Genomic DNA, 14,381 nt, shown 5'->3' with positions numbered 1-14,381 from the left:
AAATGCTGAGACTACAACTGACTTTTATTTTCAAAACTTCATAAATATGTATTATTTTATAATCAGAAAAAAAAAATTAACACGCTTGAAAAACAGACTCTAAAAAAGTTTTTGCCTTCAGCTGAGTATTTTAGGACAAAGATTTACTTCGCCCTAAATTATCTGGGTACTATTTTAAATCTTCATTCATCTTTGACTATAAACAATCTAAATATTTTCCTGCTTCTTTTCTTTTTGATGTTTCATAAATCAAAGCTAAATAAAATCAAGCTAAAAGCTGAATTAAGATCTTTAATACGTAACTTTAGCTCAGCCCACATTTAATTTTTCCTCATCTTAAACTTCTAAAGCAAAAACAAGGTATACATGTAAAGTATTATCAGCTTCAGAGTTATCAGAAGTATTCTTGTGAAAAAATGTGTAACCTTTAAAAAAATGTGAAAAATCTCAATGGGACAAGTATTTGCGACCCCACATTCAGAGCAGTGTTTTAGAATCCAGAGAACCCAAAGGAGTTTCAGCCTTCAGGGAGCTTGCTGCTGGCGCAAAGCAAAGTTTCCTCTTTGGCCTTAAACAATACAAATGTTTTCTGATTCTTTCCTCCTCCATCATTTGAAAAAATAACTCCAAAGCAAATAAAGGCAAAATCTGAATTCAGATCATTCACACCTAATTCCAATCCAGCCCAAACCTAACACTTCCTAACCTAATGTAGCAGTAAATAAAATTATTCTGCTAATGAAAATACAAGTTTTATACAGACTATAGCATGAAAATTTAAAAAAACGATCGAAAATAAAAGGTAAAGAATGGTTGGTCACCAAAAGATAAGAATCAGAAGTTCTATAAAAAAGAAAGTCATGGGCTAACATAAGAACCCAAAATGATCACCCATCTCTACACGATTTTAAATTTCATCTGTAATACTAGCTCGCTGTGAAATGTTTCCAAAATTGTATTTAAATAGTTTGTGTATTCACTGAATTCCTTACATTTCACTTTTCTAACTATAAATGAAACCCCTAAGCTCAAATCATGTTTTTAATTTAACGACACATATTAGGTTACTCTGAGGTATGTGGATGAGGCCTAAGGGAGAGTAATGTATACTGAAGCCACACAACGTAACTAAACAAAACGCAGGGTGTTTAATTGGAACGGTGAGCAATCAGCCCATGCTCTCCACAAGAACTACTTCCTCGTATCTGTGACAAACAAATACACACAAATGCAAAAGAGGGGGAAAAAAACCACCCAAAGGCATTCTGCAAACTCATTTCCGAAAAATGTAGGCCTCTCACAGCTTCATCCTACATGTCAACTGCACGTACACTTTTTCCTATTTAAAATGTGTTGGGATAAAGACAGAATAGGTATAAGTTACATCTAACCAGCGTTAATATTTTGCAAGGACACAGCAGTTTTTATAAGGCTCATGCTCCCTTCATATTTCAAATTTTCAATTTTAGGCAATCTGAACGCTCAATTTCAGCTGCTGATTTCGTAATGTTAAGTTTCCAACCCAGAGTTCACTAAGAAAGTTAAAAATAAATGCACTGCTGTGGCTGTTGCCCGCGCCCCCATCAGTAAATATCAACACACGATTACAGAATGTATGTGGAATATGCGTACCGAAATTTCAAGCAAAGCCTGATGCTACAATTCACAGCCATTCCCTCAATTTGGTTTAGATTTTGGTAGCCATTTGGACAGACCAACACTGGACATTATATTCTCTGTAAGTACATGGCAAGTCCAACACTGATTTTTATTTGGTTTAAGATAGTTAACTTGAATTCAGCAAATACTAAGTATCTGTAAGTATCTACTATGAGCAAACCCCGTGCTCAGCACTGCACATACCAAGTGAGCCAGACACAGAGCCTACGGTTGAGAGTTCAGAGAGTGACGGGTGGACGAGGAGGTGGGGGAAGGAAGGGAGTATGAACCCGTGAACCGCCACCCTGACGCAGGACACACCAAGTTCCATGAGCAGGTCATCAACAAAGGACTCGGAAGGGTTCAGGGCAGGAGATTCCTAACTGGTTGGGCAAGTGCTAACTGTTAAATGGAAGAAGTAAACGTGGGATAAAGTTCAAAAGATTAATCGTAGGTTAAACTAATTTCACAGAAATAGACAGTAAAGCTTACTGCCTGTGAGAGAATGGCCAGTCACATTTTCCATGCCTCCAAACTTAGTATTTTTGTAGCTCGCACACATTTTACTAATCAGAACTTTACTAAGCATGTGCTTCATGCTTGTGTCCAATTACTCCAGGAGTGACACCAAATACAAGTGAAATCACAAATTCACGCTTCAAGTGAAACTCATGAAAACTTTATGGCCCTGACTGTCAGGAAGACACTCCGCAAGAGGCCCATCCTGTCAAATCACTCCTTGAACCTGAGTGAGACATCCCATCCGTCCACGCCTAGTCCTTCGGCTCTGCCTGAGAACAGAGGCATTCGGTACCCGAGATAAAGCTAGAACTAATCATGTACCGCTCCTGGGGCACTTAGCTTCTGGAAGACACAGAACGGCTTTTTTGGTGTCCTCTTAGGAGTTGCATAATTGATACACACTAAGGGCAAAATGCCTATTTTTTATACTGAATTAAAAACCTAGTTGCCAAACCAAGTACTCAAAAACAATGAGCCATGTTCTAAGGTCTGCTTTAGCATACATAAGCCACAGTGTGGTCAACTAGAAACTCATTATTAAGCCTCTTTATACCACCCACTATGGGGTTTCAAACGTGAGATTACAGGGAGGGAGCACGTTTAAAATGCCTTCACATCCCTCCTGGACTCAGACCCAGGTCTAGATGAAGACACAGGAGAGCGCCCTCAGCCCTCCTCCTCCTCGGGCGGCTCAGTAAGAGACAGTGCTCGTTAGCCTCTAGAGGACGAGGATGGATGATCTGGGCTGCCTTCCTGCCAGTCTCTACCTCAGAGAGATTTCCACTGAGGGGTTTCAAATTCTCCCTCATCCCCTACTTCCATTCTTCCCATCCCCAGCCAACAGAACCTTGTGGTGTCTCTACTTTAGGCCACAGACAACCAAAACTGCCTTCTTTTCACAGGTGTGGGGGGAGAAGAGAAAGGAGTCTTGGCAGCACAGCAGGAAACAAATCAGCATCCCCATAACCCAGAGATGGCTGCCCTCCACCGGCTTGGAGAATCCAGAACGGCCTCCGCCATAAGTCCAAAAGGAATCTAAAGCGTGACCGTGCAGGTGAACTGTACAACAAACTGCTCTGCAAGGCCAAGCTCCAACTGCCAGAGCTTTTACATAAAATTGAATTAACTGACATAGAAGACAAACTGCACATGTCTTTATGATTAGAAAGAGAATATTTATATAAAGATATATAAAAAGATAATACAAAAGCCACCACAATTTCTGCATCAACTTCTTTACTCGACCTGATCCCCTAATACCCCAATGTTCAGACACATGTCAAGCACTGTAAGGGCTCTGCAGATGCTTCGGCAAAGCCTCTTACAAAGACCTTTATAGGCCCAATTATTAACTATCATATGTATGTAGACATAGAGGCTGAAGTCTTCATGAGGCATCTGGATTAAATGATGAAAAAAATGAGACCTTGCCATAATCTTCAAAAGTGTTGTTTCAGTTGGTTAAAATGACAACTCCTCACCTCATCAGAGAAGGCAAACTGGAGAGCTAAAGGAATCCACATGCACATGGGTAAACCATTGGTACTGGTAGTCATACCAACATCACAACCCCTGAAACATAAAATGAACCAAAACATGGACACGTGCGCGCGCGCACACACACACACACACACGTGCATGTGTGGTGCTACACAGAAGACGTTTACATCCATGAGAAATGCACAATTTTGCCTTGAAGCAAAAATCTTTATAGGTCATAAATCACTCTCCTATTACTATGCAGAGTCACTTAATCAAGTGTTGAACCCTAAATAACAAAATGTAATTCACATGCTCAGATTTTAAAAATTCTTTTTTTAGAGGGAAAATGAATACGTATACAACTAAGGTCTGCACCTCTGGGTTTGTAGTTTTAAAAAAATAATGTATCATACCATAAACTAAAAAAAAGTCTGTACTCCTAACACATACAGGTAATATGAAAATCTATTCCCTGGCAATCCCGTGATCCCCTGCTAGCAAAGGCTCTCTAAACCATGTGGCCTCTGCTTTATGGCTGACCCGAGTCAAGCACTCATGAAGCACTCATAACCACGAGGGGTAAGGACAGGTGAACCAGGACGTGTTCGGCAATCCCCAGACACCAGAACCAAGGGAACCCTGGACACTAGACAAAGAAAAGGAATAACTGTGTCGTAAATAGGGTAGCATATTCACTGACCGCATTAACCCCAGGAGATGATAGAGGATTTTTATTTCCAAAGACAAAAGCATGACAACAATGATAAAAGCTACCATTTATTGTGCACTTCCTCTCTGCTGGGATTATAACATTCATTATTTAGTCCTCACACAAACCTTCTGAGGCAGTTACTAATATCATTCCCATTTTAGAGGTGTGGAAACCGAGGTTCAGAGTTAGGGTTAAGTTATTTAAGTCACAACTTGTGATAGATTCACGATGGGTTTTTAATGGATCTCCCTTAGTGCCACTGTCACCTAACAGATTCCCTGACCACTGGAAACGTATGACAGGTATTAAGAGAAGAATCAAATTCTGGAAAATACCATGAATAAGAGAGCCACACAACTGCCATGATGCAGGAGGGCAAAACAGTGCAGACTGGTGAGCCGGGATCTCTGGATTAAGAGCCAGAATCTGCTATGTCTCCATGCCTTACACATCTCTGTGACTAGCACTGAATCAGGTGCTACAGAAATGGCAGACGCTTCTCCTGTAACTATTATCCCTATTTCTCTGGCCAAGTTTCTAATCTATAAAGTGAAGCAGCTGTATTTACCCCACAGGAAGGTTGTGAAGATTGAATACAACCTTGTCTAATGCCTGGCACCAAAAAAAAGCTTCTTTTCCCTCATCCAGTCTGGTGCAGACAAGCATTAAATACTGCAATGATTCAGAAGGAAAATATCACTGTGGGATAAGTAAGGGAAAGTTTCAAAGCGATCACGGGTGTGCACTTAGCTGTGACTACCCTTTGGAATGTGTGCTGGTAAGGTGAGTCTCCGCTGAGGGGTATGGAGGGCCTCTGGAGCGGCAGAGGAACCACCAGGCAGCACTTGCACTGGAGCATTCTTCTATACGATCCTGGGTGAGTGGGACCAGAACAGGGTTTCTTCTTCCTTTTTGCCTTAAGTACCATGTATTTCTTCCCTATTCTCATATTTCAGAAGTATAGAAACCTTCAACTATTATCCTTCCCTGGTGCTCCCTTTGGTGCCAGGCAAATAGGGCCTGCTGAACAGCTGCAGGAGATGCTGACAAGAGCAAGTCAGTCCACAGGTTCCTGTTTTTCTGTATGTTGTATCATCAGCTAGTCAATCCTTCTTACTCCTTAGTTTCTATCTCAGCAGTAAGTGATGCTTTTAAGGCCAGTGTTAAATCTCAGAGAAAGACTTCTCCTCTGACTTACTCTTGACTCCCTGAGTTATTTCTGAGATCACAGTAACTCACTGAAATTCAGTTAAACAGTAACCCAACTTATGAGAGTAGCTGCACCTACCATCTTTTGGCTCAAGTCAACAACCGACAGGCAAATAGGTAGAATGGTATCACTACCAGCCAGCGCTCTCCCTGAGAAATAAGCTATTGTTTAACCCCCTCACCACACACACACACACACACACAAAATGGGGGCAATAATTTGCTATACTGCAACCTGAAAAAATGCAAAATTTCACAATTTCTAAAAACGAAACCTATTCTAGAATTTTAAGTAACCATTAATAGATAATAAAAGACAAAGCAATGTTAGTTAAAAAGGTAAAAATCATAAATAAAAAAGCAGTAAAACTCATATTCCAAGTTCCTAAAGGTTGGAAATCAGGTAAAAGTCATAGTGTCAAACTACCCTTGCTGCCTGTTATAAAACTGGTTAGGAGGTCCTACAGGAAAGATGTGCACCCAGACACAATAGCCCACCACATAATATAGCATCACCTTTCCAAGTTTATACCTGAAAAATTGACAATCTGAAAAAAATTCAACATTTAATCCACCTCCAACTCTCAATTTCATGGCCCTCTATTCCCTGAAAACTATCATCAGCTAAAGAGCTGGTACTTATTGGGGCCAGAAGACCTCTGAGAAGATATGGCAACCTTAGAAGCAGACACCTGTCTGCTCTAGCACAGCACTCTCTTTTAAGGCCCGTGTTAAATCTCAGAGAAAGGCTTCTCCTCTGACTCAGGGTGAGTTCTAAAGTTCACAGTGAGAAATCTTGAAAAGGGGTGGGGAATTTTTTTTTTTAAATCCATGAGAGTAAATTTAGAACATGCATACTGAACTTGTTCCTTAATTTTTTTTTTTAAGTGACATATATCACTTTCTGGGTATTAAAAGTCTCTAGTCATGTCCATTAAACTGAAAGAATCTTGAACCAAACTCTATCCAGAGAACAAATGTGAAAATAATTATGAATCATTTCTTATAGAAGAAAGTCAGACTCGTTCTTCATTTTAATTGATGTGCAAGACTGTCCAAAATAGTCCAACACCCATGGAGAACCATTCACTGGGTTCTTCTTGTGGGGCTGTTACAGTAATCCCCTATCTGCAAGCAACGACTAACAGTATTTAGTTGTTGCTTGCAGATAGGGGACTACTGTAACAGTAATCCTAGACATCATTTATCGATGACCTGTGACTGGCTTCAGCATAAACAGATTGGTTACCAAGTAAAACGCTGTTGGCGGAAAATCTGCTCTGGGCATGTTTAGGTTTTTATGCTCCTCTTCTCCTGTCAAATTAGCTGTAATAACTTGCCATCAACACATTAAGCCTTCTCTAAGGGGCTGTCATTTAGTTTAGCGGATGTCTTTAAAATCCATTATATTTCTATAGCAATTTAAATTATTACCCTAACATTGCTTTTCTTACTTCCATGAATAAAGTAAGGATGTGCTTTTTATTAGAAAACAACTACTTGCCATCAAAATTGTTCTCTGGTGCCCTGCTTTCCGAAATGTAACTACTAAAAGGCCAGGAACATGAGACCGGGGAAGGGGAACTTGTTCAGTTTTTACCAAGACTAAATTTAAACTATCAACCTTCACTTAACATGGATTTTTGTACTGCTTCAAGTCTCAAAAGAGAACATTACAATCCCCAAAGACTAAATCACTTGTCTCTTTTAAGAGTTATCAGAATAGCATTATGCTGAAAGTGACAGCCTGGCTCTGTTCTGTTTGTTAATGCAGCACAGACTTGCTGGCCAACTGCAACTGGCTGTGAGTCCTTATCACAAATAAAACTATTTTTGTGCCATTTCTGTTTTTCACTTAAACGTCACCAGCTCTTCCAGACTCAGGACCTGTCAAGTGTTCTGTTGCCAAGACTCTGCCTGTCAGAAAGGTCAGCATCCAGTACCTTCCAGTTGGGTCCCAAAGGGCCTCTCTTGGTTTTGACTGACTGGAATAACGCTGGGTCTTCATCAGCTTTGTAGTCCTGCAAAGCAAAACAAAGTCAGAAGCAGAGAAGAAAACCAGAGAAAATTCTTTAACCTTGCCAGAACAGCCCTCTGCAGCTACTAAACACATGACAGAAACTGACGGGGCTTACTGTGCTTTGCATAAACGCAGGAAAATGTTTCTATACGATATTAAGTTCTCAGTTTGGTTCTCTTTGCTTTAAGCTTTTACCTTGTAGCAAAACAACTACATAATAAAAAGTAATAAAAGTCCTGACTAACAGTCCACCATGACTGGTTGCTGGATAGCTATCTCTAAGAAATCTTCCAAAACTTTTCAACAGTTTCAGTACTTTGATATATTATATATTCAGTACTTTGATATACATATAATCACACTCAAGAAATAAAGCCGACCCATACCAGTTTTCACAACACCCCTAGATGAAGACACTGGCCTCTAATGCCTGCTGGAGAGCAACCCCCATGACTGCGAACACCGATCAGAACCACGGATGCTGTGGCATCCCTTGAGCTCTGCCACGGCTGGGTCTGTGGCGGATGCCTCAGTTAGGAGGCCAGCCACTCCAAAGCCTTGTTCGTGGAGAGCCATGGGTACACAGGCAAACCTCAGGGACTACACTCATGTCAGCCCTGCAATGCCAAGTGAGGTGAGCGAGGGCTTTACGACTCCATGTGGGACTCAGTTATATCATGCCATAGGGAACAGCCCTAAAATCTAGGTTTTATAGGAGGTTTTGGTGTGTAAATACTCTTTCCCTTAATATCCTCTTTCTGATAGAATGGAAAACATGAAAGGAGTAAACCTTTTTAATCCTATCTGCTTTACAAAAGTTCTTTGGTCATTACACACATACATACACACAATCTACAGACAGAAATTAAAAAACTACTTTTGAAGAGCTACCATCCAGATTTTAAAAAAGAAATGAGTTGTAACAGTAACAGTGAACAGAGGTCAGTTGAAAATAGTACAAAAGGAGAGCCCCTTTCTTCTTGAGCAGAATTTTTAAACCAGGGGTCCTTCACAGCATTTATGTAGGGACCACATACTTTGAGAAAAATGTCCAGACAAGTCAATATGAAAAAAAATCATTGGTTTAGAGATAGGGGCAGTGCAAGCACTGAACACATGCCAAGGCATAATACAAACTTTCAAAATCAAAGAAAACATGCTGAGAAGCAGCCAATCAAGACTCAACAGTTATTCAGTAAATGCATATGACATGTTAATAATTCCTAAAGAGAAAGTTATAAATAAATTACATGAGGAAGGAGAAGAGTGAGGTTCGGGTAGACAACAAAACTTTAAAGAAAGATAACTGGGCAAATGTGTGACCTTGAACTCCTAACTGCTGTCTTCTAAGAAGCTACAAAAAGGTCCCCCAGAGGGTTAAGACGATTACGCAGGCAAACTCGGCTGGCCATGCTGAGCCTTACTGCTAAAATACGCAACATGGCGCAGCTACAGGCACGAGGTCAGTCAGCACTGTCCAGGAATGACAAACTGGGATGAGCCAACTGCAAGGAGTCAGACAACTGGAGTTAGCTGGTGTGTCTGGGCACATCAGCAGAAAGTTCAATTACTGTCAGCTAACATGAATTCTTAAATTCCAATTTAGAACCGCACCCTAAAAATTAACAACTTCACTGCTGACCGAGAAAAGAATCAACTGTACAGGTGGTCTCAAGACCTGGATTCACAGTGAGAAATCAGCTGTCCTACTAACAAATACTTGTAACCCCTTTTTCTTCTAGGTCAGAGGCTTGGAAACCCAGAGATAAGCTCAGTTTCCTCCAAAACTGAAAATATTTAACATTGTATCAAATAATCACTTTTGACATCCTCTCCCTCGATTCAAGGTCTATTTATTGAACAGCCATCACAGAAATGGTGCATTACATATGCACCATGCAGTGCACAGGATGCTAAGCTAAGAGGCAGTCTAAGGGATCTAAGGACACAAGGAGAGCCAACACCTGGTTCTGGCTCCTAGAAAATCAGTCTAGCTGGGAGCAAAGCAAGAGAGACAAAGAAACGGTAATCGAAACCCCAGGGGCTACATGTTGACTGCCAACAGAGAATAGAGAGGAGAGTTATAGAAAGAATTGAAACCAACCGACACCAGTCAAGGAAATGTATTTTTAAAATGAGTTTTAACATCATGTTTAAAAGTAGAAAAATCTTACTGCTAAAGAACACTGTGTTAAATTTTTTGAAGATAAAATTTTAATTATCTGTATAATGCCCAGAGGTCTGACCAGTGTTTAACATTTAACAGTTCATCCCATTTGAAGGAAAAATACTTCCTTTTTTCCTAACTGGGGTGTGACCTTACTGGGGGCATGATGCTCAAGTTTTTGTTTTTTACAAAATCGAAGATATTATGGAGCCTGGCATGAGTTGAATAGTAAACACCACATTTCCTGAATCTAAGAGGCTGCCAGTTACAGGATGCTCCATTATTTTATGTACCATTAAGAAGGAAAACACTAAGCCAATAAAACATGCCACAACTGGAAGACAAATCTGACGAAATAGAGACTGCAGAACTATCTCTGAGGATGCTAAACTCACCAGCTCCAAGAGAAAGAAAAAGCAAAATCCACAAAACAAAGTGTACACACGTATCAGTAGGGCTGACAGTATACAATAAGGGTAGTACGTAAACCAAGGCAGAACTAATTTAAGAAAAGCGAGCTTGGTCTAAAAATTGTACCAGCATAAATTATTTTCATGTAGAGGTAAACTAATTAAGGGGTGACTCACCCCAGGAGCTAGGTCTAAGCATGATTACAGCACCAGTGAATGTGAAAACGTAAGCCGTTGGATTAGATGGACTTTTGGACAACACTCCTTTCTCCTTCCTAACCCCACCCAGCTCCATACCACAGCGACACCTTAAGGGATTTTCAATGCCTATCTGACATAGATTCATTAACTGAAGAACATGGAGTAACACTTTGAAAGTTCTCCACTCTGGACCTAATATACTGATCCTGAAAGTTTATTTCCGAGCCTTCATCATTAGTGCTGTTCACTGGATAACTTTTCTGAACTACGGATTCACAAAATTATAGAGGTGAACTGCACCTTGAAGACCACCCAAGTCGCTTCAATTCACAAATGAGGAAACCACAGTCCAACAAGAAGGTGGCAATGGCTCACCTACCTGAGGACTTGAACACAAGCCTTCTTACCCTCTGTCCTGGGCTCATTCTAGTCCAGCACACAGGAGGACAGCAGAAAGGTGTCCACAAAAGCCAGATAAGCAAAACACATTTCAAAAACACCAAGAAGCAGCAGCACCAGAGATACCAAAGTGGATTTTCCTATAAGGCATGAGTGTGTGCATATAAAATATCACACATACACATATATACATATATCTCCAAAGCTAAGTCTTCCCTCTCCACTTTTTTCTCTTGAATACAAAGCACCAAACATTAAGGATATACTGAAAATGCAACAAAACCCAATTATTAACAATAGCACCTTAACCTTGACAGATGAGGATAATGCATCTTGTCAAAACCTAGGAATTTTTTTGTGCTTTTTAATGTTAGTTTGAATACGTAAATGTTTAATCAGTTGAATTAAGTAGCAAGATATTAAAAAGCAGGAAGCAGGTGTGGTTTTAACAACCTCAGTTTTGTATCTCTATAACAAACATTTAATTTTTTGAACAGTATCTTTTTTGCTACAATTTTATTGTTGGGTAGCTAGTTTGGTCTTTCTGTATATGAAAACTGGCCGATTTATATCCGTATCACAATGAACAAATATATTCCTTCATGTATGACAGTTTCAGCATACAGAATGCAACCTCCGCTACCAATTATAGCTGCAAATGAGCAATAGTGTGGAATGAGACAGCCTGCTGGCTTTGTTAGTATTCTGTCTCCTTTGGGATCCCGTGGGGAAAGGGGAGGCTCTGATGAAGAGAAGCCCTTGGCTCATGGTTTATTGTGCTTGCCACCAGCTGCAGACTTCTCATCTCATTAGTTCTTTTAGAATACTGTGGGTGAAGACAGCTGTAGCCTACTTGAGTCTTCAGCTCCTGGGTATTCTGAAGGCTGAATTTGCTATGCACTTTCTGTAATCCTTGGGAAAAAAAAGAAAGCAAATTCACTAGGCCAAGGAAATGTATTTTTAAAATGAGTTTTAAAATCATGTTTAAAAGTAGAAAAATCTTATTGCTAAGGTGCACTGTGTTTAAAAATTTTTATGATCAAATTTTAATTGTCTGTATAATGCCCAGAGGCCTGGCCAGGATAAGGAAGGGTTTAGTAAAACCATCATTATCAAGTTAGGTGTAATGTCCCCAGACACTGCTTGCTCCACCAATGCTAGCGCCTGAACAACAGAAAAACACAATGGTATCAGCATAAGGTAGATTCAGATAAGTGTTAATACAGCTCTATTTAATTGAAAACTCTTATTTAAGTAAAAAAGGCAAGTCAAGACACCCTTTGGAGAACAAATAAAATAAAATATGGTAAATAAATGGGTTACTGAGACTCCATGCTAGAGCCACAGAATACATTAATTAAATTCTTATAAATAACTGTTTTCTGTCACTGGAATACAAAAGTTGGGCTACCTCTTGGGTGTACATCTGTTACTCACTACAGTTCTCAATAGAAACTCTCAACAGAAACCAGATTCATTTTGAAGACAAAGAATATTAGTTTTACGGGGCTTCCCTGGTGGCTCAGTGGTTGAGAGTCCGCCTGCCAATGCAGGGGACACAGGTTTGTGCCCCGGTCCGGGAAGAGCCCACATGCCGCGGAGCGGCTGGGCCCCGTGAGCCATGGCCGCTGAGCCTGCGCGTCTGGAGCCTGTGCTCCGCGACGGGAGAGGCCACAACAGTGAGAGGCCCGCGTACCGCAAAAAAAAAAAAAAAAAAAAATTAGTTTTATGAATCTTTTAGCATAGTGGCTGTCCCCCAAAATGCAAGTAAAAAATCTGTGCTGAGCCAACCCAATGTCCTAGAGCCAGACTGAACTCATGATTATAAATGGGGGAGTGAGGAGGTGATGGGGGTAGGCTGGTAAGAGCTTCTTAACAGCTTGTGGAAAAATTGAGATGCGCTCCAGATACCAGAAACTGCTTAAAGAACCATGCCTGGTTACCACAGGTGAGGTTACAGTAAACTAAGGAAAGGAAAAGAGTGCCCAATCCACATGCACTAGCAACTCCTTGACACCTGCTCTCCCCAAAGAGAAACAATTCTACAGGGTAAACAAAAACTTGAGAGAGATATTAGGATCCTGCAGCCTGCTGTAAAATGCCTTCCTTTAGCACAAGATGATTAATTAGGTGTCTATTCAAATAGCTCAAAGATAATCATTAAGTTTAAAATGCACAGGTATTGCTGCTCAACTTAGCAAAGCTCATTTCTTCTAATCACATCCTAAAAGTAAAGACCAGGATGGGGGAAAGAGCTGAATTAAACATGTAGATAAACAAACATCATCATTTATTAGCACTGCCCTGTATTTTCCAGTACTGTGGCACTTAGAAAAAAGGAGTTCCCAGATTCTATCACCATTGACCCAGTGCATAACTAACTGGAGCTGAGAAAACTCAAGCCAGACTCTAAAAGGGAAGTCCATTTAAAAAAAAAAAAAAAAAAAAAAAGTTTGCATTAAATTTTGCAAGTAACAGAGGTGTAAAGAGAAAACATTTACTAACTTGTTTAAGAAACTCATTTCAACAGTTATTTTCAAATAAGCAATTTTCTTTCCTATTTTTAATCACATCTCCCCAGTGACTCCTCACCCTTTCAGGTTCCCATAGAGTACCATTAATGTAGTATAAGTAAATCTCATTAATTCAGGTCCTACCACCTTGGAATTCATAATAATTCGGACAGGGGCTAGACTGAAGTTTATCTTTGTATGATCTATGAAAAAAAGATTTGCTACACAAATTAATAGAGTAACAAGATCTCAGGAGGGCTGTTTAAACAGTTCAGAAGTGTTTTAGAGCAATTCAGAAGCATTCATTTGCATATAATTATTATGCTAATTACAAATCATTCTTATCTATTCATTAAAGCAGATTCCCAAAGGACCACTAATTGTCAATAACTTGTTGGCCTAGTTTCTGTTACTGAATGTACCTCAGAGGAACAAAACTGCATTAAAAAATATTCTCTAATTCAACACTCTCATTAATCCTTACTGGCTTTCCACCAATGAATCTTTAAAGCTGAATTTTTAAACAACTGCCCTGAGAACTGAGAAATGCAGTCAAACCTACACACCCAAACAGAACACTTTCTTGTAATCTTTTCAATCTCATAGAGATGCTGCACAGAGACCTGGGGTGGGCGAGCTTGGCGGACAGGGGAGGAGGACAGACGCTGTCAGCAGAGCTCTGTGCTGAAAGGTGGCCACAGCCTAGAGCACTGCTGGGCTAGAGCACAGCTAGAGTAATCACCTCCTCCATTCCTTCTCATCTTGTCCGAATCACAGCCAGAGCCTGCCAACACTGTCATGTTTATGAAGGCAGACCCCCAAAGCCTTTGGAAGGTTGCAAATTGATAGAGAAAGAGAAAAAAACTCAGAATTTCGGTTACGAAAAGAAGTTACAACCAAAAGCCTGATGTGACAGTCTCCATCTCCTACAACCTGGCAGGGAAACTAAATAGTTGGGCTCCAGAGGCTGGGTTCCTGGAGAGCCCAGGGCTGGAGGGTACTCCCCAGCCCTCCTCTCAGGGGTCAGTAGGCTACTGGTTTGGATAAGCCTGTGTTTCATACACAAATATACAATATATTTGTTACT

General features: G+C 40.3%; 1 protein-coding gene across 2 annotated transcripts in view; it reads right to left on the bottom strand.

The window, feature by feature from the left end:
• The window catches only part of PITPNB (phosphatidylinositol transfer protein beta), a 62,386-nt gene that overhangs the window by 14,545 nt on the left and 33,460 nt on the right, over positions 1-14,381 (bottom strand). For both annotated transcript variants that reach the window (XM_030860702.2, XM_030860701.2), the window contains exon 8: positions 7,528-7,605. In XM_030860702.2, coding sequence (XP_030716562.1) covers positions 7,528-7,605 — 78 coding nt within the window. The remainder of the gene's footprint in view (positions 1-7,527; positions 7,606-14,381) is intronic.

The sequence above is a fragment of the Globicephala melas genome, chromosome 13 (genome assembly GCF_963455315.2).
Source record: "Globicephala melas chromosome 13, mGloMel1.2, whole genome shotgun sequence".
Taxonomy (NCBI): domain Eukaryota; kingdom Metazoa; phylum Chordata; class Mammalia; order Artiodactyla; family Delphinidae; genus Globicephala; species Globicephala melas.
Note: the sequence above shows the minus strand (reverse complement) of the source record. Positions and strands in the feature narration are given on the sequence as shown.